We start from the raw sequence: 27,406 nt of genomic DNA, 5'->3' as shown, positions 1-27,406 counted from the left end.
CACAATTAGATACATGAGAACATTATGATGTATTATGACCTGATGTTTTTTAAACTAAGGAAATGGTATCAGAATTGGAATAAGTAACCAAAAGATGAATCTAAGTAACTGTTTCCCCTACTCCGCCATTGGTCAGATTCTCTAAATGGTTTCCCCAACTTGCTTTCAAAATTAACAAACAAAAAAACCCCACATCTCCCCTGAGCCAATTTATTATAACCATCAAATAGATATTAAAATCTATGAAAACAGTGGGTTTAAGAACAAACCCTCCGTACATTAACTTATATATATCATAAAAAATATGTTAAACCAAAAGCCATTTTGTAAGTACAATATTCAACCCTTTTATTTCCATGTTTGTTTATTCAGAAATATTTGGCATTCAAGGAATGCAAATTAGAACTTTTGGTACAGTGCTATGTAGCATCGACGCCACCTTTTACTGTGAACTATGGTTCTGATCAAAACGAAGCGTATTACAAATCAAGGTACTCTAAAGCCCTAGAACATTGGTTGAAATATCAAGTTAAAATATAAACCAGTGCCAAAAATAAAACATTACCCTGGGCTTCCCTTTTAGTAGCTATGATAAAAGTTTTACATTACAAATTTATAGAAGAGGTACTATTGTAGACCCCAGCTGCACTGTAAGTGTTATGTTTCAGCAGCATGCCTAAATATTGTACTGCCATTGTACAATAGGGTTTGGTTTATGTGGAAGACACCAAAGGATTGTAACCAAAGTAAGGACCTGTGCTCCAGGCCTTGTGGAGGACAATGTTACAGAATGATCCTTTACCATGCTGAACACATGATTTAGTCCCTACCACATGGGCAAGGCCAAACTGTGTTATATCCAAGCTGGGCTAATACCATGTTTAGGAACACAGCACAATCATGGTAAAATGGATAGTAGTTTTATCACAAATAACCCAGATGTGCACTGTTTAAAGTACTTTTAAATACTAGCTCATCTGTGCAAAAAAGTTACATTTTTCTAATATGAGAACATCAGAAAGCTTGATGTCAACCAAGGGCCCAATTCTGCCAACTTCAAGGGGATGCCTCTTTGGGCTAGATTGTGAGACTCTATGCACAGCCCTGCATGAGAGGTGGTGTGAAAGCTGCACCAACTCAGGCAGCACCAGGAGGTACTATGACTCAAGCATGCCTCTGAATCACAATTCCTCCATGGCCTCCTCCCTAGGCCTTGGAGATAGTAATTTACAGCTGGCCTATACCCACAATAAGGGCTTGATCCTGCAGTATGTTGAATACTCTGGACCTGATGCAGCCAAACACCTAAGGATGCAGTAACTGTAAGCAAATAACAGTCTTACTGACTCAAGGCTAGCTGCTGTGGCCAGCAAGTAGGGGAGTGGAGCCATAGCTTTGCCCATTCCCTGGTCACCTGCTGTGGGGAAGAGATTAAGCAGGTGAATATCCCCATTTACTCCCTATGTAGGGATGTAAGGGGAGCTATTATCCCTTCTTACTTCCTTGCATTGGCATGTAGTCTGTCCACAATCTAGCTCTATGTAAGTAGGGTTGGCGAAATCAGCCCCAAAGAAAGAGGTAGTCACATACTTACTTGGAAAAGTTTACATGGTCTTCCAATCCAAACCTTCAAAATAAATCTTTGCCTTAATATCACTTAACACCTTATGCCCTATCTCTATGATGCATTCAGCTTTTACTTATATGCTAACTACGGCTATTTCTAGGATTAAAATTAACCCATTCCTTAATTAGTAGTAAAAGAGCTATCTTTTTAATCAGGCCTCAAGTAGTTTTAAAGTAGCCAGAAGGGGGAAAAAAAAAATACATTGTGCTCCTGCAAAATAATCTTACTGAAGCCTTGTTAAATCACTGACTTTAGTTCTTCAGTGAAGTTTAATTGTCCAGAATAAATCTGCCCACTGAAAAGGAGCAAATTTGTTTTATTTCGCAAAATAAGAAAGTCATTGATGTATTTAAGCTCTTGATTTAAGAAGAATTATAAAGTTATTTTGTAGGCAGTGTCACCCTCCTTTTACCACATGGATGATAACTGGAGTGAAGATTAAAATTTTTACCAGGGGAATATAAATTTTGCATAAATGGCCTATACTTGTATTGAATAAACTTAGAACGGAAAAAAAAAAAGATTTGTGTTTAAATGAAACTTTTCATCTTCTCAAGAAACCTAGACACTTACCCACAGGTACTAAAAAGAAAAAAGTATATTTTAAACTTGCTTTATTAAATATTATTCTTCCGCCTCCCTAAGACAACTCCCAGTTAGACAGTTACATTTTCAGAAGAGAAAGACCCACATATTTTAGTGGTGCAGCTATTTGTTATCTGACCTCAATGGACTAGTGTTTTGTCCCATATGAACTGGGCTAAAACTCGGAAGTGGAATTAATTAAAAAGTGCCCTACTTCAAAGCCACAGGTCCCCAAAAATTTCCCAACCCCATTTTGGGTTATGGGAAAATGTTGTAATTTAATGCAGAGCTAAATTCCATGGTGAACATGTGGCCACAGACTGTTCAGAATTAGAGTGCTTACAGCAAAGAAGGAAAGAGTACATCTTTTGAAGGGAATTCATACAAGACAACCTTTAAGAAGCCAGCAAGTTAATTTTGGAATTCTAAAAAACTGCTAGTTTAAATCTATAGTGTACGCTAAACCACCTACTTACTGTTGCCAACAACACTGTCATATGTGTTGTCTAGCAACTTAGTGAACAAAAAGACATTAAAGGAAAGGAGGCTGCTTCTACAGGGACAAACATTGAACTAATCTCACATTAGATAAAAATCTAGCATGCACCTTTAACATTGCAAATGGAAATCAAGGACAAGAGTTTGTTAAAAACCCATACAAGGAATCACTAATTTTCTTTTAAAAAGATATACAGAAATAATTACACTGATTAATAAACCACCAATATTCATGATTTTCTCATGTGAATTAAACTGGTTTAAGTTTTCAGAAAAAAATATCAGCAAACTAGTTCAGAACATGTCTGATCATTCAAAAATACTGTTCTGTCAGAAGAACTGTTGAAAGCAGACACAAATGTGTATGCAACTTGTGCTTTTTATCCAAGGGAATATGGAACACATGGTCATAGGTTTCCTACTAGATGGATTACAGGGTTATCAAGTGACTACATAAATCAATCCTTTCTTCTACTAAATTCAAGATGGAGCAGCTACAATACTGTAACAATGTGATGTGTTCCAAGAATCCGTATGAAAAGTACCACTTATAATAATCTAAGTACCCATTTGGATTTTCTTTTAGTTTGCCTATATTCACAAATATATACTGTATGTGCACCTTGAGTATAACTGTATGGAAAAGTCTCAAAAGATAAAAGATGGCATGGGACAGTTCAGTCACCTTCCTAATTCTGAATTTGTAACTACCACCAATGAAGAAGCCCGATGCTATATGTAGTCCCCCAGAAAACACTGAGTGGCCTTGGCTCTCAGTGCCTAGTCCCCAGAAGGCTCTTCTCACGCCCGTTTCCTTAGGCTGAACATTTCGAGGCTGCAGAAACATTTGTGTACTCCTCAGCAGTTATGTTTGTTTATGTGATGCCTTCTCCAGATCTGGGAGTTTGTCAACCAACGCTTGATGATTCACATTGATACTGGCTAGGAGTCCCCCCTCATTGCCATCTGAACCAGTATAACTGATTTCTTCACCAGTCAGGGTAGTCATGTGACCACCCAATGCTTTCAGCACGGCATTCCCGGCGCATATATCCCATTTTTTGATGTACGTCACATGAATATATACATCAGCTTTTTCTTGTTTCTTGTCAGGCACATCAAGGAGGGCTAAAACTTTATAGCCTAGAAGATTAGAAAGGTAACACCAGTTAATGAAACATCAACTTTCCTAATTCATCACAAAACAATGGCATTTATTAGCAATTACAAAAATGATTTGGTTAACCATGTCGTGTTAGTTGAGAATGTAATGGTGCATGCAGCAGAAACCTTCACCTTCTGTTACACTTCCTGCAAGGTACTGAAATCAAGATTTTTCCACTACATGTCACACTTGAAACAAACCCATTTTGACCATCATTATTTCCTTTGCACCATCCTCTACTGGTTTGATAGATACATAGACACATCAACAGAATCAGACTGTGTATGCGTTTAACTAAATGATCGTGTTTTACTCTTGGGCTTGTTTGCTTTGCCACAATTGTATCGCTTATCTCCACTTCTCTCTCAAATGTTAATCTCAAATGTTTTGTTAATTCTAGCTGGCATGCGTATCAAACATATTTCCAGTTCATAAAAATCTTTGCATGTAATCAGATTTTGTTTTATTGACTGACTTCATTCTTTACAAAAGCTCCCTACTCACTCATTTCACAGTACAGTTCATCCTCTTCATTCATGCTAAACCTCTCCCTCTTTTTATATGCTGCCAACTGGAATGGAATATTTGCTTTGTCAATTAAACTTTCATCTCTCCTGCTAACCATAACCTGACTTCTTTAGACTCATTCTCTTACCCATGACTGCTAATCAACATGAGATATTAAGTGCATCTTTTCTAAAAAAAAGAACAAAACCCCAAACCAGATATAGCTGTCCATACAAAGAAATTAGAAGATGCCCTTTTGTGAAATGCAGAAATTACCTGCATTTTGCAGTATGCTGAAGTGAGTAATTACTTTACATTTGTGCTTCCCCTTCATATAGGCACACTCCACTTATACCATGAACCAATTTTGCCAAGACATTTAATATAAAAAACCCTCCAACCAATTTGCTTGCTTGTAGTAAGATCACTCCTGGGACTGACTATTAGATTCTTAAATCACTGAACTCTTTTCTTAAAATTTTCAGCTTGTATATCTGAAATTATATGATCTTTTTATTGTTCTCTCACGCCAGTAAAACAGTGCAACAACTCCTGTTTCTGTTCATGATGATCAGCCTTTTCTTAACATAGCAGCCAGTTTCACTCTGATCTTTTCTAACATTCGGGATAGAGCAAACGTCACCCAAAATGCTCCTCTCTCAATGTACCCAGTACTCTCTTCTTGTTTCATGTTGTGCCTAATGTATGGGTACTGACTCCTTTTCCTGCCAACTATAATAACAGTGCTTTCAGTCAGTCACTCAATTCCCATCCCACAATCTGAAATAGGTTTAAATTTGGGTTCTAGGTGCATGAAATACAGTACTTCTGCTGCAAATTCCTTGTTTTTGTCACTTCTCCGGTTTAATAACTGTTTCCTTACTAAGTAATCCACAAGCAATAAAGTGTCTGGGATGCTTAAAGGTAACAAACCTGCTCCACCTGCTGGGATGATCACAGTTTTATTTCCAAATGTTTGCCGTGCAACCTGCTCTACTTTTCCTGCATGAGAGCGGGACACAATAATTCTTGGAGTTCTCTCACTGTAGGAGGAACGAGCTTTTACATTTGACCCACCATCAACCATTGCCCATGCTACAAAAGAAACATACATTCCATTAGTGGGTTTTGGAGACATCTGCTCTTTTAGAGATACAATTAAAGAGATGCTAACTTAAAAAACAAACAAAACAAAACAAAAACTAGTGCTTCTGCCGGATTCCCCCCGCCATTATTGTTAGAAGAAAACACATAAGATTACTAGAATAGAATTCATGGGAAACAAAAATTTCTTTTTGGAATTTGTGTACTTAGTGCATTTTAGAACACTTTATGTGTTAAGTTCAACTGTAATCTTTCATAATAAGTAACATTGTAAACCTGGAAAAAATGTGATTGTAAAATTCACAGGGAGATTCAGGGGCAGATGTAATGTAGATATTACCTGAAATTCCTTTAGCTCATTCTTCTAAATTGACTATATTTCAAATAGATATCCCATCAGTCAACAAAATACTGTCATCTTTCAGATCAAGAGAGAAGAATATGAACATGTTTATTTTCAGAAAACACGGATTCATTCAGAAGACTGAATTCAGGATGCATAGCCTTCCGCTTCTAGATCATTGGTTCAAAAAAAAAAAAAAAATCACCCCTTGATAGGCTGTGTCCAAAAGCCATTACAATGTGACATTTATTTGGTGTTCTAGCTGGTGATTTCAGCATAGTAGAGAGGCTGACACTATGTGGGCAGAGACTGAACTAACCTGTAATCTTTAAATATCGCTCTCCCTTATTGATTTATATCTATGTTGTAGAGCAGGATCATGACAAAACAAAAGGTTATGGCATTTCCAGTTTGGAAAGTTACTCAAGATTAGGGGTTGAGGAGGGTAATAGAACTAACTATATTTTTACATTTAAAAAAAAAAAATCCTATTTGGATGTCATTCCTGAAGATTTCTGATGGGCTATCCTTGCAGATTCCTTTTTTTAAAAGAACGACTATGGCAAATTCCCAGTTACGATGACAGAATTTTTGTTGGAAAGAAAATCAGCTCTTCAATAATAGGTGCGGCAGGCGCTTCAGAAAAAGCCAAGATACATATAAAATGTGAAGATAAAGTCCTAATGATAAACTGGAATTAAAGTTAGCATTTAAAGAATGTAATACTTAGGTGGGGAAAAAAAAATCACAACATTGAATATTCTAACAGGTAGAAAACCTAGTTCATTTATTACATAACTGCTCTGGACTCTAGAGGTCAGTATGGCCTAAGGGGAAAGGGAAACATGTTATCAGCCTCTGTTTTAACTATCCAGGAATATAACATACATTTCCTTCAAATATACTCAACACTGGATTTGTTGTTTAAGCCTTTCAGAAGTTACTGGCAATACCCTGTCCTTGAATGTTTATGGAGGAGATAGTATGATAGGATAACTTGATTCTAGTAATTAAATATTCATGGTAAATACGCCTAATGGCCTGTGATAGGATATTAGATGGGGTGGGATCTGAGTTACCCAGGAAAGAATTTTCTGTAGTATCTGGCAGGTGAATCTTGCCATATGCTCAGGGTTTAGCTGATTGCCATATTTGGGGTCGGGAAGGAATTTTCCTCCAGGGCAGATTGGAAGAGACCCTGGAAGTTTTTCGCCTTCCTCTGTAGCATGGGGACGGGTCACTTGCTGGAGGACTCTCTGCTCCCTGAAGTCTTTAAACCACGATATGTCTGAGCTATTGAAGGCCTCATAGGTGAGAGATTTTTCGCAGGAGTGGGTGGGTGAAATTCTGTGGCCTGCGTTGTGCAGGAGGTCAGACTAGATGATCATAATGGTCCCTTCTGACCTTAGTATCTACGAATGTGTATGTTTAAACTCGCATCCATCCTCATCAGTGCTTCAACAGACTCAAGAGATTCTGTATGAGAGTGCTGCTTGTTTGGAATACACAGATTTCCCGCCCCCCAGAAAGTCTTGTGTTTAAAACAACTGTGAAAGATGGATGCATAGCCGTTATTAACAGTGGTTCCTGAAGTCAGACGCACATTACGCAGGGTGCATACCATGGGTTGTGGTGAGGAAGAGCAGTGCTGGCTACCCCACTGCCCATTCAGGTTTGGCCATCATGATGGAGAGACTGCAGGGCCAAAACTGAGTGAGTGGCATTGCAACTGCTGTGCTTGGGGTGGGGCATGTCTTTGGAGTGAACAAGCGCTGCAAGGACTAACCTTTAGGTGAGAAATACCTTACTAGACAGGAAAGTCATGTGTGACTAAGTATAGGCTATTAGATTGTGTCTTATGTTTTTCTTTTACCTGCAAGCTCTGTTAAATAAACTTCAATGTGGTTTTACTACAAACCTGTCTAAGGGCATGGCTACACTGGAAACATCAAAGCGCTGCCGTGGGAACACTCCCGCGTCATCGCTTTGAAGTGCGAGTGAGGTCACGCCCGAGAGCGCTCCCCAGCGCTCCTGGTAAGCCACCTCCATAAGGGGATTAGCTCAGAGCACTGGGAGCGCGGCTCTCAGCGCTCAGAGCCTGTCTACACCAGCGCTTTAAAGCGCTCAGACTTGCTGAGCGCAGAGGGGTGGTTTTTCACATCCCTGAACCAGCAAGTTGAGCGCTATAAAAATGTGTAGACAAGCCCTAAACATCCTGTGCTAAGAAGTACGTTGAACTAAGGTGAAACCAGTGAACTGGGATGCATAGCTTTTCTGGAAGCAGTGAACTGGTGTATGTTGCGGGCGTCCAGAAGGGACTGGGCACTTAAATGTAACAGAGTGGGATGCGTAAACTGCTAGCCTGCACTGGGACAGAGCGGGGCTCTGGGCACTCAGAACAGAGCACCTATGTTGCCAGCAGCAGGTGGCTTGGGAGTGTTTTCCCTGGGTGAGCACAGACAGGGTTCCCTCCTGCTGTGAGCTGGTGGTAGTGATTCACCACAGTCATCTCAGGTAATCCCAAAAAGCATCAGGACACTGGACCTGGACAGGCTGGTTCGGAAGGCACAGACTTTGACGGGTGAGGTGCTGAGGCCATAGTGGGCCTGATAGGAAAAATTTCTGTGGGTACCCCTAGTCATTAAGGTCCTGATTTTGCTACCCTTACTCATGATAAAAAATAATTTGCTCGTGGGAGCACTCGTATGGACTTCAATGAGACTGCTTGTGTGAGCAAGGGGCCACTCAGTATAAAGGTGATAGAATAGAGGCCTACATATGCAGTGTTTTTTTTTTTTTTTTTTTAAGAGATTGTTCTTAATGTTTCAATGAAAGAGCTTCATCAACCACTCTATTTTTGGTTTATGTTTCTTCCATGTACCATTCTTCTGCCCCACAAAGACCACCTTTTCCTGTGTTTTGTGGGTGCCCCAATCTTAAGGACTCTGGATATTACCACAATATAAATAAGTAATGACACATTTTTGTTTTCTTGTATTAAGTACTATTGTATCCATTTATAACTACAGATTCTCCCTCAAATATAAAACTTTAACTGTACATCAGTGAAAATGGCAGAAACAAAGAATGAGACATGCATACTGATACCTGTATATGCTGAGAAGGGCTTGTGTATTACTCCTACTACCGGTTCACCATTCACAGCCACACACACCATAGTAGTGACATACTGTCGAAGATCCTCTAAGGGTGGGGATGAGGGGGAAGGGACCAAGAAATTAGACAAATTAATTAGCTCATCATCATATAGGTTAAAAGCACAAAAAAAAGACCAAGATATCTACCTGCAAAATGACAACAGCTCTAATAAGCAACAACTCTTGTATAAAATTTATCTTGAAAATACATTTCATTTTTGTCTCCTATCTAAAGGGGAAAGAATCAGAATTAAATATTTGGCTCAGTTTAAAAAATAAAAAGCAGTTACCTGTATATTCATGTGTAGCGTCTAATGGATCAATCCACACTGTCACACTTTCTGCTGGGACCTTTTTAGGCTGTATTTTTTCCTTTATGTCTTCAGGAATACTGCGATCCCAGAAAACTGTCTCCTTATCAGGTGGATCAACGTGTTCTTCGGTATTTATCTATGTTAAAAATGATACAAACAGACATTAACCCAGAGTGTTGTACCAGGATGATCTATCAAATATTTGTGCACATAATGGCAATTAACAGCCTTCCCCTTCTCCTTGAGGAATTTCATTTCTAACTCAACGTGGGTGGGGGGAGGGGGAAATCCCAAAACATTTAATGAGTTTGGAGACCAAATCATACCTCTGAACCTTCAGATCTGCCCATGTGCAAAACTGAATACATGACAGGTGACCAAACCGTAGAACTCCTGTATTTTGCTACAAGCTATCCATATTTCCAGATCATGGAGTTTAACTATAAACCCTGTTATTAAGGATATTACTGTTGCTGTGTGAATTAAATAAACCACATTTTTTTAAAAATAAAGTAAACTGCAGCCACAAAATTCCATCATGAGCAGTCACAAGGACCTCCCACAAGTGTCACAGCAGGGCTGGAATTCCACACCTTCAGCTCCACAGCACAGACTTCACCACTTAAAGATAACTGGAGCAAGTTATCCTATAGATGGACCAATCACTAGATGAAGAATCGACGCATACACTTTCTGGGGATTACATAAATATTTGCTGGACAACTAAAGAATGCAGTAGAGCAGGAATCCTGGCTCTGGGAAGGCAGCGCTGTCTAGTAATTTGAGCGGTGGTTGAGATGTGCTACCCAGACTACCCGGAACACTATTACTGAAAAATTGCTTACTTTCTCATTTTTACCATATAATTATAAAATAAACCAATTGGAATACAAATATTGTACTTACATTTCAATGTATAATATATAGAGCAGTATAAACAAGTCGTATAACATTTTAGTTTGTACCAACTTTGCTAGTGCTTTTTATGTAGCCTGTTGTAAAACTAGGCCAATATTTAGATGAGTTGATGTACCCCCAGAAGACCTCTGCATACCCACGGTGGTTGAGAACCACTGCTCTAGTCTATCTAACATGGAATGGCCCTAATTACCATTTAAATACCTTTTAGTACGTCTCTAAAGGTTGAATTTGGGTCACGTAGCCCGCTGGTTGCTTAACCCTTTTTGGCCCGGTGTCACAACTGACATAAGATTTCAGCAAGCCAGTAACAAATGTGTGCTTCCAAAATACTATACTAGTTATTGTAAAGCCACAGACAGTCCCCTTCGGGCCCTCTAACCCTCATTCACCACCAAGACAAACCAGACTTATGTGACAAATGGTTTATTAAAATCAGAAATCACATATTAGGTTCTTCCAATTCCAAAGAACCAGAAACACCTCAAATCAAAATGTACTTCAGATCTTACCCCAAAATCAAACTGATAGCCAATCCTTTAGCAACTAAAAATGAAAGGTTTATTAATATATAAAAAAGGAAGGGAGTTACCGAGAGGTTAAACGGAATCATATACATTACAGTTGATTTCAGAGTTTGTACATCAGGATAATAGCATGATGTTAAATCTGTTAGCTTGCAATAAGTCTCTCTGTATCATCATAAATATTGGGGGTCATCAGTCCTTTGTTCAAAGCTTCCCTTTGCTAGAAACCATAGTCTAGAGATGTGGAGCAGGAAGAAGACCAAGAATGATGTCACAGTCTGCAATTTCTCTCTCTTAGGTGCATTGAAAGTTACTGGCACAAACATGGAGTCCTGGGTCACATGTCCCTTGCTGTTTTATGAGGCATTCACTGCCTACATGCTACCTGAACAAACCTTAGGAAGGGGCCCTGGAAGAGCTGATTGCCCTTAATGGGCCATCAACCAGGCTGGTTAGCCTTGATGTAAATCTGTTTTGCAGGTGTCACCCAGAAACACAACAGGTGTAAGATACAAACACATAGCAAATATTCATAACTTCAGATACACCAATACATGGATTTAAATAGGATAATAATACATAGCAGATTATAACTTATCCATTGATACCTTCAAGGCATACTTTGTATAAGATTTATCATACCTGTGCAATGGTGGTGACATTTTAGTGTACACATGGTCATCTTTCTTTCTATACCAGGGGTCTCAAACTCAAATGACCACGAGGGCCACATGACGGCTAGTACATTGGCCTGAGGGCTGCATCACTGACCCCTTCAACCCCCGCTGCCCTGGCTCCGCCCCCATTCCAACCCCTTCCCCAAAAACCCCACCCCAACTCCACCCCCTCCCTGCCCCCAGGAGGTGCAGGAGGGGTGCAGGGTGCAGCAGGGGGCTCAGGGCAGGGGGTTGGGGTGCGGGTGCAGGAGGGGTGCGGCCGGGGGTTCGGCTGCAGGAAGGGTTTGGGGGGTGGGCTCCAGCCCAGCGTGCACCGGGGGCAGGGCAGGCTCCCTGCCTGCCTGCCCTGCCCTGCCCTCGCGCTGCTCTGGGAAGTGGCTGGAACCAGGGGGAAGGGAGGGGAGGGGGAGAGAGGAGGGCGGCACAGGGGTCTGTGTGTTGTCCTGGCCGCGCCTCCAGGCACTGCCCCCTGCAGCTCCCATTGGCTGGAAACGGGGAATCGCGGCCAATGGGAGCTTTGGAGGAGGTACCTGGAGGCGCAGCCAAGGCAACACACAGACCCGTGTCCCCCCCTCCCCCCCAGATCCCGGCCGCTTCCCGGAGTGGAGCGGGGGCAGGGCAGGCAGGCGGGGAGCTTGCCCTTGCCCCTGGTGTGTGCTGGGCTGGAGCCGCTTTATGTAAACGCTGGGGGGGGGGTACGGGGAGCTAGCGGGTCGCAGAAAATAACCCCGCGGGATGCATGTTTGAGACCCCTGTTCTATACAGTGTCACAGAAGGACTTGTAATTTGTAAAAGATGCACCTCCATAAAAAAGATGCTGTCACTCATCGTTGCACTGTAGAATTTTATTGGACACCCTCACCCATAATGGATTCTTGCCCACTTCACAGATCATCACACAAACTTGTGGGTATAACTAATGAATAAAGAAGAAACAGGTCTTAAAAATAAGCCCCACACGATTTAAGACAGTGAACTATGGGAGAGAGTTGTGATGCAACTGGACATACAGTGTCAACAAGCATTTGTTCCAATAAAAGATATTACCTCACCCACCTTGTCTCTCCAATATCCTGGGACCAAAACATCTACAGGGTTGCAAACACCACTGCAACTGACTGTCTAACCATGAATGCTGCAGATTTTGGCTCTCTCTAAAGGATTAACGTCCGGCTTTAGTTGGATAAGCCTTTAAAGTTTTTATTCCAATATTGGTTTGTGTGTCTCTGCAGCATTAAAGATTTCTCTTTAATGGTGGTGACAAAAAACAACAAACTTCATATTAATTTCTACATGTTGGCAGCTACATATTCTTTCCTCCTCTTGATTAGGGTTAGAGATGTTGGCTAAATAAGGGGGTCTGCAAATCATGTTAGTCTGGAAGAGGGTCAGCAACTCTGAAAGTCTGGGAAACCCTGGGCTAATTAATGAAAGGTGCTAGAAAGTTTTTCCTTTGTGTGACATTTACTTTCCACAAATGTGCTCTTAATAGAAGGCCTTCAAAGATTAAACATTGACCAAAGAATCACTTACAATTCATTACAATTAAAGAGATAAACTGGGTTAAAGCACTAGTTGTATAACAATCTTTAGCTATGCCAGATAGAAGTAAATTTAAAAGCTTGTGGCATGCTAATTTGCAATAATTTATTAAGGCACATCCTGAAAAATAGCTTTATATACTGATAAACTGGTAGAAAAGATTTCCCCCCAAACCTACCAAAACTCTTCTATGTCAAAGGAAAATTACAGAGTTCTTTGGTATAGCTTGACCCAAGTTCCAATCCCCAAAAAAACCACCACTTGCTCATCTACAGATTGTATTTTTTTAATTTCTAAAGTTCTGCCAAAAGCGATACAAATATATAACCTAGCCCATTTTAAAAACTTTGCCTAGAGACCTGCTTTAGGTCTCAAACTGTTATGACCCCAAATGCCTTAATGACAGAACTCCTGTTTTAGCAAAAACCATTGAATCAATGGAACCACCTCTGTTTAGGTAACTTTCATGCTGTTGATCTGCATATACAAGGTCATGTCCATAGTTTGGGTGCCCTCAAAACTTCTCTTTTCATGGGAAAAAAATTAGATAGCTAAATAATTTGCATGTACAAGATTCTGAGTAGGAGCAGAATTATGGCCATTGCAAATTTGTTCTTAAATGCTAGTAATAAAGTTACAATCAATGTGCAATATATAGAGCTTCATTAAATCGGCTTTTATAACAAACAAAAACTGACTTTTGTAACATGAAACTTCAGTAACATTCCTGACTGAGTTTGAAGGAAGTCACTCCTCATAAAAAACGGCCTTCTGCTATACAAATTTCTCGCTTCCCTGCAGCTTTCTAAACACATCTATAAGAGGCAAATAGGCTACTCTTGAATGACTATCAATTATTTTCTTATATGAAAAAGGCAACTTAATTGCAACCCACAAATTCAGAACTACTTTAAAATGAATTTGTGGTTTATCTGAATCTCATGAAGTATGAAGGCAATTTATTCTGGAAAAGTACGAGCAGAAAATTCAACCAAAACATCTGGGCCCGAAAAAGCTGTACAACAGGGGACTTCCCAGGCCTTAAGCACTTGGTTCTTTATATTGAGGACATTCTCTCTCATAACTTGTTGGCAAAACAGAAAGCTGGGATTGAGAGACAAGTCATGAACATACTAAAAAAAAAAAATCCATGCTGATGAATCCAGTAATCTGAACAAACAAACTACAGTCCAGCCTGCCTAAAGCATTACAGGAACCTCACACTGGTTCATTTTCCTGTGCTGGGCTATTCCTTAACAACAGTTCATTAAGTCTTTTTTACATCACCCACCCTCCTCCCAAACGTGCTTGGAATGCTAGCCAGTTGTCCATGAAAAGGTGCATTAAATAAGACATTTTCCAGTTTGGGAAGCAAAACTACAGCTATATCCTATGAAGTCTCTCAATTATACTGAAAATTGAAGATATAAAAATAATTGTAATTAAGCATGTGAATAGTCAAATCCTTTTGGCAGCTTTTTAAGGAGATACATGTTTATAGTTTAAAAGATAGCAACTGCAGCTAATGGAAAATGCAGTATTTCTAAGGAAGAAATTGTTTCCTTGTTCAAAATACAATGAGCTCATCATATAATGCTAAACTTTGAAAAAGAAGAGTGAGGAATTGATTGCAAGTGATAAAATTTAGTTTCACGATATGGAATTCCATAAACAATTTTAGGAATTAAGTAGGATAATTTTAAAATAATTTTAAAAAGTTATCTGCATATGAAGTATAAATATGTCCAGCTGTAAAGTAAGCACTCCCAAATAGAAAAGGAGTACTTGTGGCACCTTAGAGACTAACCAATTTATTTGAGCATGAGCTTTCGTGAGCTACAGCTCACTTCATCAGATGTTTACCGTGGAAACTGCAGCAGATAAAGTCTGCTGCAGTTTCCACGGTAAACATCTGATGAAGTGAGCTGTAGCTCACGAAAGCTCATGCTCAAATAAATTGGTTAGTCTCTAAGGTGCCACAAGTACTCCTTTTCTTTTTGCGAATACAGACTAACACGGCTGTTCCTCTGAAACACTCCCAAATACAAATCCCACTATTATTTCATTAAAACTGCAGATTAACTCATTCAAATACTGCCTGCTTGTAATTTATAGGCAGCCTTTACCAATTAGGCACATGTGCAGAAATCATGCTTAACACTTTTACTCCAATTCACCCTTTACAGGAACTGCAGAGGACTTAAGATTTTATGGTCAACAGTTTCAAAAGCCCCTGTTGAAATTAACAAAACCAACAAGAATGCCAACTTTGTCCACTAACAGAAAATCAACCAACAAGATCCGTGGACTAACCACCTAAAGCTAGACTGAACGCTCTCAAAACAGTCAGAAGATTCTCTATTATGCTAGAATTGCTTTGCCACAAGAAGTTGCTGGGGGCGTGTGTGTGTGTGTGTGTCACACACCTGGAGATAGAAGCAGCTAGAGACAGGAATAAATAAAACAAACAGCATGGCTCATAAAGCCTCTGAGTTGAGGGAATCCTGGTACTTTATGCTCCGACTGAGATTACTGCTGTTTTCTTCCAGATTACCAGCCACGGGGGACATAAATGCAAGACCCAGTTCAGAGCTCCCTAAAATGCACACTCTCATTGCCAAGGCTCCTTAAAACTCAGAGAAGATGGCACATTTATCCCCTCACTCACAACACAGATCTGCTCTCATGGCAGTAGCTAATCCACTCCCATATATGATGAAGTAGATAAATTCTTGCAGCGATAAGAAACTGTTTCTAAGCAAAGGCATGACCTTGTCTCAGTCATGTTTAATCTCAGTTTGTTTCTAATTAATATAAACCTTATTTCTCCCCAACCTTTCTTCACAGGTACCTAAGGAGTGTAACAGTGTTTGTCGCTGTCACCTGGACTCACTCTTGTTCTAAATTTCCTGCAGGTCAGTGTCCTATGTAAAATAGTTAATAGCTGCTGTTCACGTCTTAGTGAACAAGTGTCCGCATCACAAAAAAATCACCACTCTAGCTGGCCACTTCTCTGCACGTTTCAGCAGACAGGACAGGATTGGATGGGCATAGAGAGTTAATCACCATCTTTCTTAAAGGCATCCCAATCAGATCAGATTTGAGGCACATGGGCTAAACAGTATGCAGAAGCTTGCACTGTTCCTCATTTATGGACAGAGGAATTCAGTCTCAAAGGTCTCTGTCTGGAAATTTAAAATAAAAATACCAACTGAAATAGTTTTAAATACATTTGAAAAGATAATCACAGAACACTTTGCACCAGGAGGATGTTAAGGGCCTGAATTAAAACTCACTGAGGAAAATATATTAAATGGGAAATCCACTTCAGTGCAGAGGGCCTGCACAAATCCCCAGACAATATCTGTCAGTGGAATTTTGGGTTTACATCTTAGCTCACTGTTCTACTTAGGTACTTGCTGGAGATTGCCAAAAAAGGAGACAATGTCACAAAAGTATTGCAACAACGTAACTGCCCAAATCAAGGACAGAGTTCTTCCCACAGAGTTGTACTCATCTTGTTCTGCACAGTGCAGTGACAGTTCACAGGATGACAAAGGAATGCCTGTCAGGGTTTTAATAGCATTTAGCTCTTTGAAACTTCTTCCTTAACACTTATATTTTCATTGCCAAACTGGTATTAAAAGCATGATTTACTGTCTCAGACTAAACTCCAATTACTTCTTACAATCACTTTTCAGGATACTTGCTGCCACGCACAGCGGGTTTGGATATGGCAAGTATAAAAATGAAAGGGTTTCACAGTTTGTGTGTGGCAAACAGTGCTTTGTGGCATGGAACTTAAGAAAAAAGGAACTGGGCAATACAGATGCAATTTACAAGAAACAGTTCCTTATTTCTATGGATTGAAATCAAGTTAAAGTTCAGCTTCAATAGCACTAGTTACAAGCTTGCAATTAGGCATGTGCTTAAGAATCTTGCTTGACTGGGACCATCTTTCTGAGCTTTTCTTCCCTTCATTCTGTCTAGGTCACAAGGAAAAATAGGATGAAACCAAACTCATTTTCTAGTTAACATTTGGCTGAACAACCAAAAAACACAACGTATAACTGTCAGAATTCGACAATGATTTGCATCCCCTTTCACATGAGGCCCATGACTGCAGAAGTAGGGTGGCTACAGCTAAGGTTTGAGGTATACTGGAGGAATTCATGCCAGTGAATACACTGCAAAAAGCAGAGGTCCTGTGGAAAAATATATGGTTGCTAATTATATGAGCACATACTATCAAAATGCATAAACACAAAGAGGCAGAATTAAAGTTGTACTGGCAACCGTTATTCTGGCATTTTCTAACTTTTGAGTGTGCGACTTCACAACCTAAATAACCCTCTTCTAAGGCAGTGTTTGTATGTCATCATATGTTTAATGCTTTACGACAGTAAGCCCTTTGTGACATACCATGCCTTCATGTCTGAATAGCAACCAGGCCGTGGGAGCACCAGTCCCGAGAAGCATCTAAAGGCCCCACTGTAATACAAATATTAAAGAATAACCCTCAGTAAAAGGTGATCATGCTTATTGTAGCATATAGTAAAAATTACAAGCTACTCCTTGCTCCTATTTATCTTTGCTGTAAGAAGTCTTAGTGTAAACGGTGTGAATTTAGCCAGCTGACATCAAATAGAATAACTTGTATAAACAGTGGACTTTTCCCCCATTCTGCACATAATGGAGACTCACTGCACATTTTTTTCCTAAGAGGAAAAAAAAAAGGTACATTTTCTATGGATTTCTCTCCCCTGCAGATTTCAAGTGCTTTTATTTATAAATCACAGGTGTCAGAAATCCAAGACTCTTTCCATGTTTATTTCAAATCCCATAACAAGGAAGTTTAACTCTTCCTTTTTTTATGGATAACGAGGTCTTAACAAGAAACTCTGCTTCAAGTACTGACTGTTTACATGCTTTTCTTCTTTGTAATGTTAAGTAGTGTAGTGCAGGGTAGACAGAACCGCTGGGAATACAGTGTCTCATTGGTTCGTATGTCTACTTTGATCAAATGACAAACACTATTTCCTACTATCTAATTAAGCTATTTTTGAATACTGGAAAATTACAATAATGCTGAAAATGTAATAAAGTTTCTGTTCTTTAAATAAACTGTGACCGAGGCTATGCCTACTCTTAATCCGCACCACTGTAGTGCTTCATTGTACACATTCACTACAGCAATGGGAGGTGTTCTCCCATTGCTGAAGTTAAGCAACCTCCCCAAGAGGTGGTACCTAGGTTAATGGAAGAATTTTTCTGTCAGCCTAGTACGGTCTACATCGGAGATTAGGTTGGTATAGATACATCTCTCATGGATGTGGACTTTTCACACCCCCTGAGAGATGTAGCTTTGCCAGTGTAAGTTTTCAGTGTACACCAAACCTGATTTAAGCCCCTATTCCTGCACCCATGTAGGGAATCACTGACTTTAACAGAGCTTCACATAGGGGATGGCCCAAATGCTTCTCTTTGCAAGACTGAAGCCTTAGAGAACTAAAACCAAAACAGCGCATACTTGACTTATGCCAGGTAGTGAATGCCTTATTTTTTTTTAAAAAAATGTTTCTTACAAACATTATCTTTGAGTTTTGTTTCATAAATATTAACCAACAGCAATTAAACTGAACATTTTAGTTATACTTGATCACAATCCATCCTATTAATAATGCTGAGAATTACTATTTCAGGTTAATGAAGGAAGTGTAAATCCACATAAAATAAAGTCAGGTTTTTCATGGTTAACTGAACAAGTGAACCATCACTATCCATATAAAGAACCCAAACAAGAGTTACTTGTTAGCTACAGAAGAGAAAAATTTGGTGCAGAGAATCATTATCTACATAGTCAAATCTCCTGCCTTCTGGAAAGAACTGTTTCCAGTAGAAATATCAAAAATGGCATTTTCACATTTTCTTTGAGACTACCTATAAAAACAGATCTCAAAAATTATTTGCATTAAAGGTGTATCATTTTGGTATATCAATATTTCTTGCCTCGCTGCAAAATTTGGTCCTTTGCTAACTGACAAGGAGATATCCCAGCAAGGGATGCCACAAACACACAGGCACTTGCATAATGTTACTCATGCAAGAAGTTATTTGCTGCATAAGTGTTTCCACAGCTGTAGTGTGTCTATCTATTTCTTTGCCACTGTAGCAGTTTAAGTGTTGACATACCCTCAGTCACAGTTTCTTTAAAGAACAAAAACCTTCATTACCTTTTCAGTATTACTGTAATTTTCCAGGGGGAGCAACTTTCAAGGTCTCTAGAAAAATATTACTCCTAACTTATTTTGAGCATATTAATTTACAAACAAATTGGTTTCACCAGTCAAAGTTGGTGGCATTAGAAAGTGAGGTTTATAATGGAAATTTAGATTACCTTTAGCTCAGAGGGTAGTAGCAACTAATGCTTCCATAAAAGACACTTGTTTTTAAACAAAAACAAAAAACAGGTTGTCACAGGAGACTATTACAATTCTTTGTCAACCAGCACGTGGACAAGGGTGATTCAAATGATATAGTGTTCTTGGACTTTCAGAAAGCCGTTGGTAAGGTCCCACCCCAAAGCTCTTAAGCAAAGTACGCTGTCATGGGATAAGAGGGAAGGTCCTCTCATGGATCAGTAACTGATTAAAAGATAGGAAACAAAGGTAGGAATAAATAGTCAGTTTTCATAGTGGAGAGAATTAAATAGTGGGGGTCCCCCAAGGATCTGTATTGGGACCAGTGCTGGTAAACATATTCATAAATGATCTGGAAAAGGGTAAACAGTGAGGTGGCGAAGTCTGCAGACAATACAAAATTACTCAATATATTTTATTTTATCCAAAGCTGACTGCAAAGAGTTACAAAGGGATCTCACTAAACTGGGTGACTGGGCAACAAAGTAATGCACATTGGAAAATATAATCCCAACTATACATACAAAATGATGGGGTCTAAAATAGCTGTTACCACTCAAGAAAGTTCTTGGAGTCACTGTGGATAGATCTCTAAAAAACACCTGCTCATGTTGTAGCAGCAGTCAAAAAAGCAAACAGAATGTTAGGAAACTCATAGATAAAACAGAAAATATCATAATGCTACTATATACATGTATGGCATGCCCTCACCTGGAATACTGCATGCAGTTCCGGTTGCCTCACCTCAAAAAAGGTATCTTGTCATTGGAAAAAGTACAGTATAAAGAAGGACAACAAAAATGATTTAAAAGACTGGGACTGTTCAGCTTAGAAAAGAGACAACTGAAGGTGTTGATACTATAAATGTCTACAAAATCATGACTGGTGTGGAGAAAGTGAATAAGGAAGTGTTATTTACCCCTTCACATAACACATGAACCAGGGGTCACCCAATGAAATTAATAGTCAGCAGGTTTAAAACAAACAAAAGGAAGTACTTCTTCACGCAACAGTCAACCTCTCCAACCAAAAGGCTAAAAGTATAACTGGACTCTAGAGAGAATTAGATAAATTAATGGGTGATGAATAGCAGCCATTGATGGACCTAAGATGGTCAGGGATGCAACCCCTAAACCTCTGATTGCCAGAATCTGGAACTGAAGGACAGGTGATGGATCACTCAATAATTACACTGTTCCAGTCATTCATTCTAAAGCATATGGCACTGTCCACCATCGGAAGACTGGCTACTGGGCTAGATGGACCGTTGCTGCAGCTATTCTAACGTTCTTAAGGTTGTTTAGATTTCTAATCTTGTCCTCCAAAGTGTCCTCCAAACTCTCAGCTTGGTGTTGTAAGCAAATTTTATAAGTATGCTCTCCACTCCATTATCCAAGTCATTAAATGAAAATATTGATTAGTATTGGACCAAGAAGAAACCTCTAAAGGATGCCACTAAATACATCCTTCCAGTTTGACAGACAACGATGGATAACGACTCTTTTCAGCCACTAGTGAGTGCACCACTATATAGTAATTTCATCTAGAACACATTCCCTGGTTTGCTTATGAGAATGTCATGTTAAATAGTGTCAAAAGCCTTACTAAAAATCAAAATCTATGATGTCTATAGCCGGCCCCCTATCCTCCACTAGGCCATAACCCTGTCAAAGAATTAGGTTGGTTTGGGATGATTTGTTCTTGACATATCCATGCTGGCTATTTCTTATCATTCTAGGACAACACATGTAAGGTAGTGTGTAGGACTACCTTACACAAGTTTGCTTACATATTTTGACGTGATAACTAATTTCCCAACTCCACCCCTAGTCCCTGCAATTCAGATGTGAAATATACCTCTTTTCATTCAACCTACTGAGACAAAAGCCTTTATAGCACTTTGGGGCAGAATGTATAAAAACTGGACGTTTCATATTAACGTGCCTACTGTTCGCAGTACAACTATATTTATATAAAACATGGGTTCTCAATCTGGGGATCAGAACAAGGTGTCCTGCCCTTCTTATACTGTATTACCAAGGTCTTCTCTACACCAGAAGGTTGTGCTGCTTTAACTGCACTGAAGTAGTTCAAGCAACATAAACCTGTAGCGTGGACGCAATTATACCGCTATAAAGATACCTCATACTAGTATAGCTAATCCCACATAGGAAAGGGAATAAACGATACTTGTACAAGACACCTTTGTAACTGCATCTACACTATGGGTTGTGCCTAGGATAACCCAGGCCTGCTTGGTATGGCACTCTATCCCCCTCTTGTGACTAGAGATTGATGAGCCTGTTACAGTGGCCAAGAGAGATGTGTCTTTTAGCTCATGCAGTTGAGGCTCATGCATTAAGCTCCAGAGGTCCATCCCAGGATTTATGCAGATGACAACCGGGATCAACATTACACTAAGACAACCATTACTGTAAAACATAAAATCACATCCCTAACTGAAAGAGTTATACTGGGACAAAACTTGGGTGCAGCTCAGACCTTAGCCTAAGAGGATCCTGGCAAGGAAAAGGCTGAGAATAACTTGACAAGGTATTGCAGGGGCCACCCAGTTTAACCAAACAGAAAGTTGCCAATACAGGATACTGAGCTACCGGTTCAAGTGATTTATGATTAGGGATAGGTATGTTGGATAAGGTGGAAGCGCCAGGGAAGAGATTCCCCTAAAGGGAGGGGAGGGGGCTTGAGAGACACGCGGCTCACTCTGTTAAGGGAAGGGGGCGCTGACCAGGGGCTCGGGGGGCGGGCGTGGGACCCACCTGCACGCTGGGGAAGGTGTTCTTGAGCAAGTAGAACATCTTGCGGTTGGACAGCACGTCCCCGCTGGTCATCTTCTCTTCGGCCCCCTCGCGGGTCTTGCCCTTCGCCTTCTCGTTGAGGACGTTGCTTTCCCGGACGCGCTTCACCTCCTCACCCCCCTTGACGGCGGCCAGCACGGACACGGCCAGCAGCTCCCGCAGGTCCACGGTGCCCTCGGGCAAGGGGCCCGGAGGAACGTCGGGTCCGCCCCCGGCCCGCTCCGCCTGGTCGCCCAGCATGAAGAGGGCGAGGCGGCCGGCCAGGAAGCCGGAGTAGAGGTGGTAGAGGACGCCGAGGCCCAGCAGACAGAACACGGCCACTCCCAGCGGGGAGAGGCGGATCCCCATGGGAGCCATGGCCGGGAGCGGCGGGGCGGGCGGGCGCGCAGCGGGCTCTCGGGGGCCGAAGGCGGGCGCTCACCAGCGTTCCATAGCGGCCCGCCCACCCCGCACCCAGCCCGGCAGCGGCCCGCGGGCAGCGCCCGCCCGCATGGAACCACAGGGAGCCCGGCGGCGGCAGCCTCTCTCGCTGCTCAGCTGGCTCCCGGCTCCACGTTCCCCGGCGAGCAGAGGTGAAAGGCAGCGGAGCGTGCGTATCCGGGTTAGGCGAGGGCGGGGCGCCGTGGCAGGCTGCCGGGGCCCCCACTGAGCATGCCCGGAGCAGGCTGCGGGGCGGCGGCGTACTGGTCCCTGAGCCTCAGGGGGAGTTGGGGGGAACTGGGGCTGCGGGCTGTGAGAAGGGAGGGCCTAAAAATAGGGGTGAGGGGCTTAGAGCCACAGTGAAGTCCAGCGTGCAGGGAGTTCAGTGCTTCAAATCCTGAGTCAGGCTCACACAGAGAATCATGTCTGGTTAGGTTTCTAGAAATATGAATAGAAAGAAAAGGAGGACTTGTGGCACCTTAGAGACTAACACATTTATTTGAGCATAAACTTTCGTGAGCTACAGCTCACTTCATCACGAAAGCTTATGCTCAAATAAATTGGTTAGTCTCTAAGGTGCCACAAGTACTCCTTTTCTTTTTGCGAATACAGACTAACACGACTGCTACTCTGAAAGAAATATAAATGTTGGGGTTCTTTTATTTGCCTTTGAACCTTTAGGGTACAACCAGGCCATGTTTTCAGACTTCTGTTATTATGATTCTTATTAAACGGAAGCAGAGCTTAGGTAATTACATAGCAGGGGTTTTAATAAGAGCATCAGATATCACCAGCAATTGTTGAGAGTTGGCAACAGTGCCTGTAAACAGCCGCCCTCGGGTGATTCACTCTTTGCCCACCCCCTCATCTGCCCTCCTGAAACACTTCAGACCTGTGTTGAAAAGAATTTTTGGTCAGTGGCACCAGTGTCAAGGAAGCTGTCAAGTTTCCTTCTCCACTCTGAACTCTACGGTACAGATGTGGGGACCTGCATGAAAACCTCCTAAGCTTACTTTTACCAGCTTAGGTTAAAACTTCCCTAAGGTACAAACTATTTTACCCTTGGACTTCCACTGCCACCACTGGTTCTGGGTTCCTGAAAAAACATAGTTTGGAAATGTCTTTCCCCCCAAAATCCTCCCAACCCTTGCACCCCACTTCCTGGGGAAGGTTTGGTAAAAATCCTCACCAATTTGCATAGGTGACCACAGACCCAAACCCTTGGATCTGAGAACAATGAAAAAGTATTTAGTTTCCTTACAAGAAGACTTTTAACAGAAGTAAAAAAGAATCATCTCTGTAAAATCAGGATGGTAAATACCTTACAGGGTAATTAGATTCAAAACATAGAGAATCCCTCTAGGCAAAACCTTAAGTTACAAAAAAGACAGACAGGAATATTCATTCTATTCAGCACAGCTATTTTCTCAGCCATTTAAAGAAATCATACTCTAACACATACCTAGCTAGATTACTTACTGAATTCTAAGACTCCATTCCTGTTCTGTCCCCAGCAAAAGCATCACCAGACGGACACAGACCCTTTGTTTTTCTCCCTCCTCCCAGCTTTTGAAAGTATCTTGTCTCCTCATTGGTCATTTTGGTCAGGTGCCCGCGAGGTTACCTTTAGCTTCTTAACCCTTTAGAGGTGAGAGGATTTTTCCTCTGGCCAGGAGGGATTTTAAAGGGGTTTACCCTTCCCTTTATATCTATGACAGAAGCCAACCATCACATCCGAACAACAGTTCCCTTTGAATGCTGAGTGGAGATGTGAAAGTGGAGCAGAGTGGTTGGCATGGTCACTTTTGCACTCTATGTGTGTACATGCCTGTGAGTAGTGGATGTAAATACATGTGGCTATGGCCTTCAGTAAGAGATAGTCAGTTTGCTAACACTAGCCAAAACTTTTAGGCCCCACTCCTTTAAAATGATGCATGTGGACCCATTGAACTGATCACGCTGTAAATGTTTGGCTAATTTAAACTGACTATTCCTTATTGATGATTCATATATATATATGAATCATCAATAAGGAATGATTCATATATATATATATATATATATATGAATTTGTGATGAAGACATACAGTTTTTTTTTAAATTGAAGCAGATATGTAAGAAAAAAGCTAAAAATTAAGGATTCTTCATATATATACTCTTCACAAATTCATGAAGAGTTTTGTTTATTTTTTAAGTTTCAGCAAAAACAGTTATGCTTTTTCCAAACCTGAAGTTTGGTAAAACTAGGTATTTTTTCAAAACTAGGTACTCAGTGCAGTTAAAACTAGGTGTATATATATCTGCACTGAGCATGCTCCCTGGTCTCCACTAACCTTCATCGACACTGAGGCCTAGTCTACACATCAGGATAAAAAATACACACGCCTTAAAGACATAGCTATACTGACCTCACCCCTGGTGTAGACAGCACTAGGTTGATGGAAGAATTCTTCCATCAATCTAGCTACCACCTCTTAGGGAGAAGTATTACCTATGCTCAGAGGCGGCTCTACCAATTTTGCCGCCCCAAGCAGTCGCCGCTGAATTGCCGCCGCTGCTAGAGAGGCGGAGCTACTGCCGAATTGCTGCCGTGGGACACGGATTGCTGCCCCATTCTCAATGCCGCCCCAAGCACCTGCTTGGAAAGCTGGTGTCTGGAGCTGGCCCTGCCTATGCTGAAGGGAGAACCCCTCCTGTCAGTGTATGTAGTATCTACACTGAACCATTATAGTAGTGCAGCGATTTAAGTGTAGATATAGCCTAGTGAATCTCTACACTACGAAATTAGGTCGATTTTATAGAAGTCGATTTTAGAAATCGATTTTATACAGTTGATTGCATATGTCCACACTGAGTGCATTAAGTCGGCAGAGTGTGTCCTCACTACCGTGGCTAGCATTGACTTACGGAGCGGTGCACTGTGGGTAGCTATCCCACAGTTCCCGCAGTCTCCGCTGCCCATTGGACTTCTGGGTTAAGCTCCAAATACCTGACAGGGTTAAAACATTGTCGCGGGTGATTTTGGGTACATGTCGTCAGTCACCCCTCCCTCCGTGAAAGCAACAGCAGACAATCATTTCACGCCTTTTTTCCTTGCAGACTCCATACCATAGCAAGCATGGAGCCTGCTCAGCTAAGCTCACCATCACCGCCGCTGTTGTGTCCTGAGTGCTGCTGTCAGCAGATGGTGCAGGACGACTGCTAACCATCATCATCCTCCGCTTCCGATGCAACTCTGCCATCCTGCTCTTGTAAATAAGCTCAGTCTCAATAGCAAATTTCTCCATGTTGTCATTATCCACCGCTTCCGCTGCAACTCTGTTCTCCTGGTGCCATAAATCCACCTCGCAGGTCCTCTCGTCATTCTGTATAAATATCTATTCTCGTGGCATCCATCGTCATCCACCGCTTCCTCTGCAATTCTGCTCTCCTGCTGTCCTGCAGATGCCATATCACGGCAAGTGTGGAGCCTGCTCAGCTCACCGGTGCTGTTGTGAGCATTGTAAACACTTTGCACATTATCCTGGAGTATATGCAGAACCAGGCTAAGAGGAGGATTTTGATGAGGACATGGACACAGACGTTCCTGAAAGCACCGGCTGTGGCAATTGGGACATCATGGTAGCAGTGGGGCTGGTTGATACAGTGAAACGCCAATTCTGGGCCCAGCAAACAAGCACAGACTGGTGGGACCGCATAGTGTTGCAGGTATGGGATGATTCACAGTGGCTGCAAAACTTTCACATGCATAAGGCCACTTTCCTGGAACTCAGTCAGTTGCTTTCCCCCACCCTGAAGCACAGGAATACCAAGATGAGAGCGTCCCTGACAGTTGAGAAGCGAGTGGCGATAGCCCTGTGGAAGCTTGCTACGCCTGACTGCTACCGGTCAGTCGGGAATCAATTTGGAGTGGGCAAGTCTACTGTGGGGACTGCTGTGATCCAAGTAGCCAATGCAATCATTGATGTTCTGTTATCAAGGGTAGTGACCCTGGGAAATGTGCAGGTCATAGTGGATGGCTTTGCTGCAATGGGTTTCCCTAACTGTGGTGGGGCGATAGACGGAATGCATATCCCTATCTTGGCACCGGACCACCTTGCCAACCAGTACGTAAACCACAAGGGGTACTTCTCAATGATGCTGCAAGCACTGGTGGATCACAAGGAACGTTTCACCGACATCAATGTGGGATGGCCAGGAAATGTGCATGACGCTCGCATCTTTAGGAACTCTGGGCTGTTCGAGCAGCTGCAAGAAGGGACTTACTTCCCAGACCAGAAAATTACCATTGGGGATGTTGAAATGCCAATCGTTATCCTTGGGGACCCAGCCTACCCCTTGCTTCCATGGCTCATGAAGCTGTACACAGGCAGCCTGGACAGTAGTAAGGAGCAGTTCAACTATGAACTGAGGAAGTGCAGAATGGTGATAGAATGTACCTTTGGACGTTTAAAAGCTTGCTGGCGCTGTTTGCTGACTAGGTCAGACCTCAGCGCAACCAACATTCCCATTGTTATTGCTGCTTGCTGTGTGCTCCATAATATCTGTGAGAGTAAGGGGGAGACGTTTATGGCAGGGTGGGAGGTTGAGGAAAATCGCCTGGTGTCCGATTTTGAGCAGCCAGACACCAGGGCAATTAGAAGAGCACATTAAGGCGTGCTGCGCATCAGAGAGGCTTTGAAAACCAGTTTCATGACAGGCCAGGCTTCAGTGTGACAGTTGTGTGTATTTCTCCTTGATGCAAACCCGCCCCCTTTGTTGATTTTAATTCTCTGTAAGCCAA

The 27,406-nt window shown here is 41.6% G+C and overlaps 1 protein-coding gene across 2 annotated transcripts; it reads right to left on the bottom strand.

Moving 5' to 3' along the window:
* Positions 1 to 322: 322 nt before the first annotated feature.
* Positions 323 to 22,756, bottom strand: BPNT2 (3'(2'), 5'-bisphosphate nucleotidase 2). 2 transcript variants are annotated; one of them, XM_048840728.2, is made up of 5 exons: positions 22,165 to 22,756; positions 9,278 to 9,437; positions 8,938 to 9,033; positions 5,316 to 5,477; positions 323 to 3,853 (listed from the first exon to the last, which is right to left on the bottom strand). In XM_048840728.2, exons 1-5 carry the CDS (start codon positions 22,558 to 22,560, stop codon positions 3,576 to 3,578), a joined length of 1,092 nt encoding a protein of 363 aa, XP_048696685.1. In that variant the 5' UTR covers positions 22,561 to 22,756; the 3' UTR covers positions 323 to 3,575. The 2 variants fall into 2 exon arrangements, with proteins under 2 accessions (XP_048696685.1, XP_048696686.1); XM_048840729.2 differs by lacking the exon at positions 5,316 to 5,477.
* Between the last annotated feature and the right edge of the window lie 4,650 nt (positions 22,757 to 27,406).

This window comes from Caretta caretta, chromosome 2 (genome assembly GCF_965140235.1).
Source record: "Caretta caretta isolate rCarCar2 chromosome 2, rCarCar1.hap1, whole genome shotgun sequence".
NCBI classification, from domain to species: domain Eukaryota; kingdom Metazoa; phylum Chordata; order Testudines; family Cheloniidae; genus Caretta; species Caretta caretta.
This window is presented reverse-complemented; position numbering and strand designations above follow the sequence as displayed.

Excerpts from the sequence above, each read along its gene's own strand:
- BPNT2 (XM_048840728.2), bottom strand. The coding sequence starts at position 22,560 with ATGGCTCCCATGGGGATCCGCCTCTCCCCGCTGGGAGTGGCCGTGTTC. Across the intron at positions 9,438-22,164 it reads ACACCTTCCCCAGCGTGCAG|ATAAATACCGAAGAACACGT; the intron begins GTGGGTCCCACG and ends TTTTTAACATAG. Across the intron at positions 3,854-5,315 it reads CATCCCAGCAGGTGGAGCAG|GCTATAAAGTTTTAGCCCTC; the intron begins GTTTGTTACCTT and ends CTAATCTTCTAG.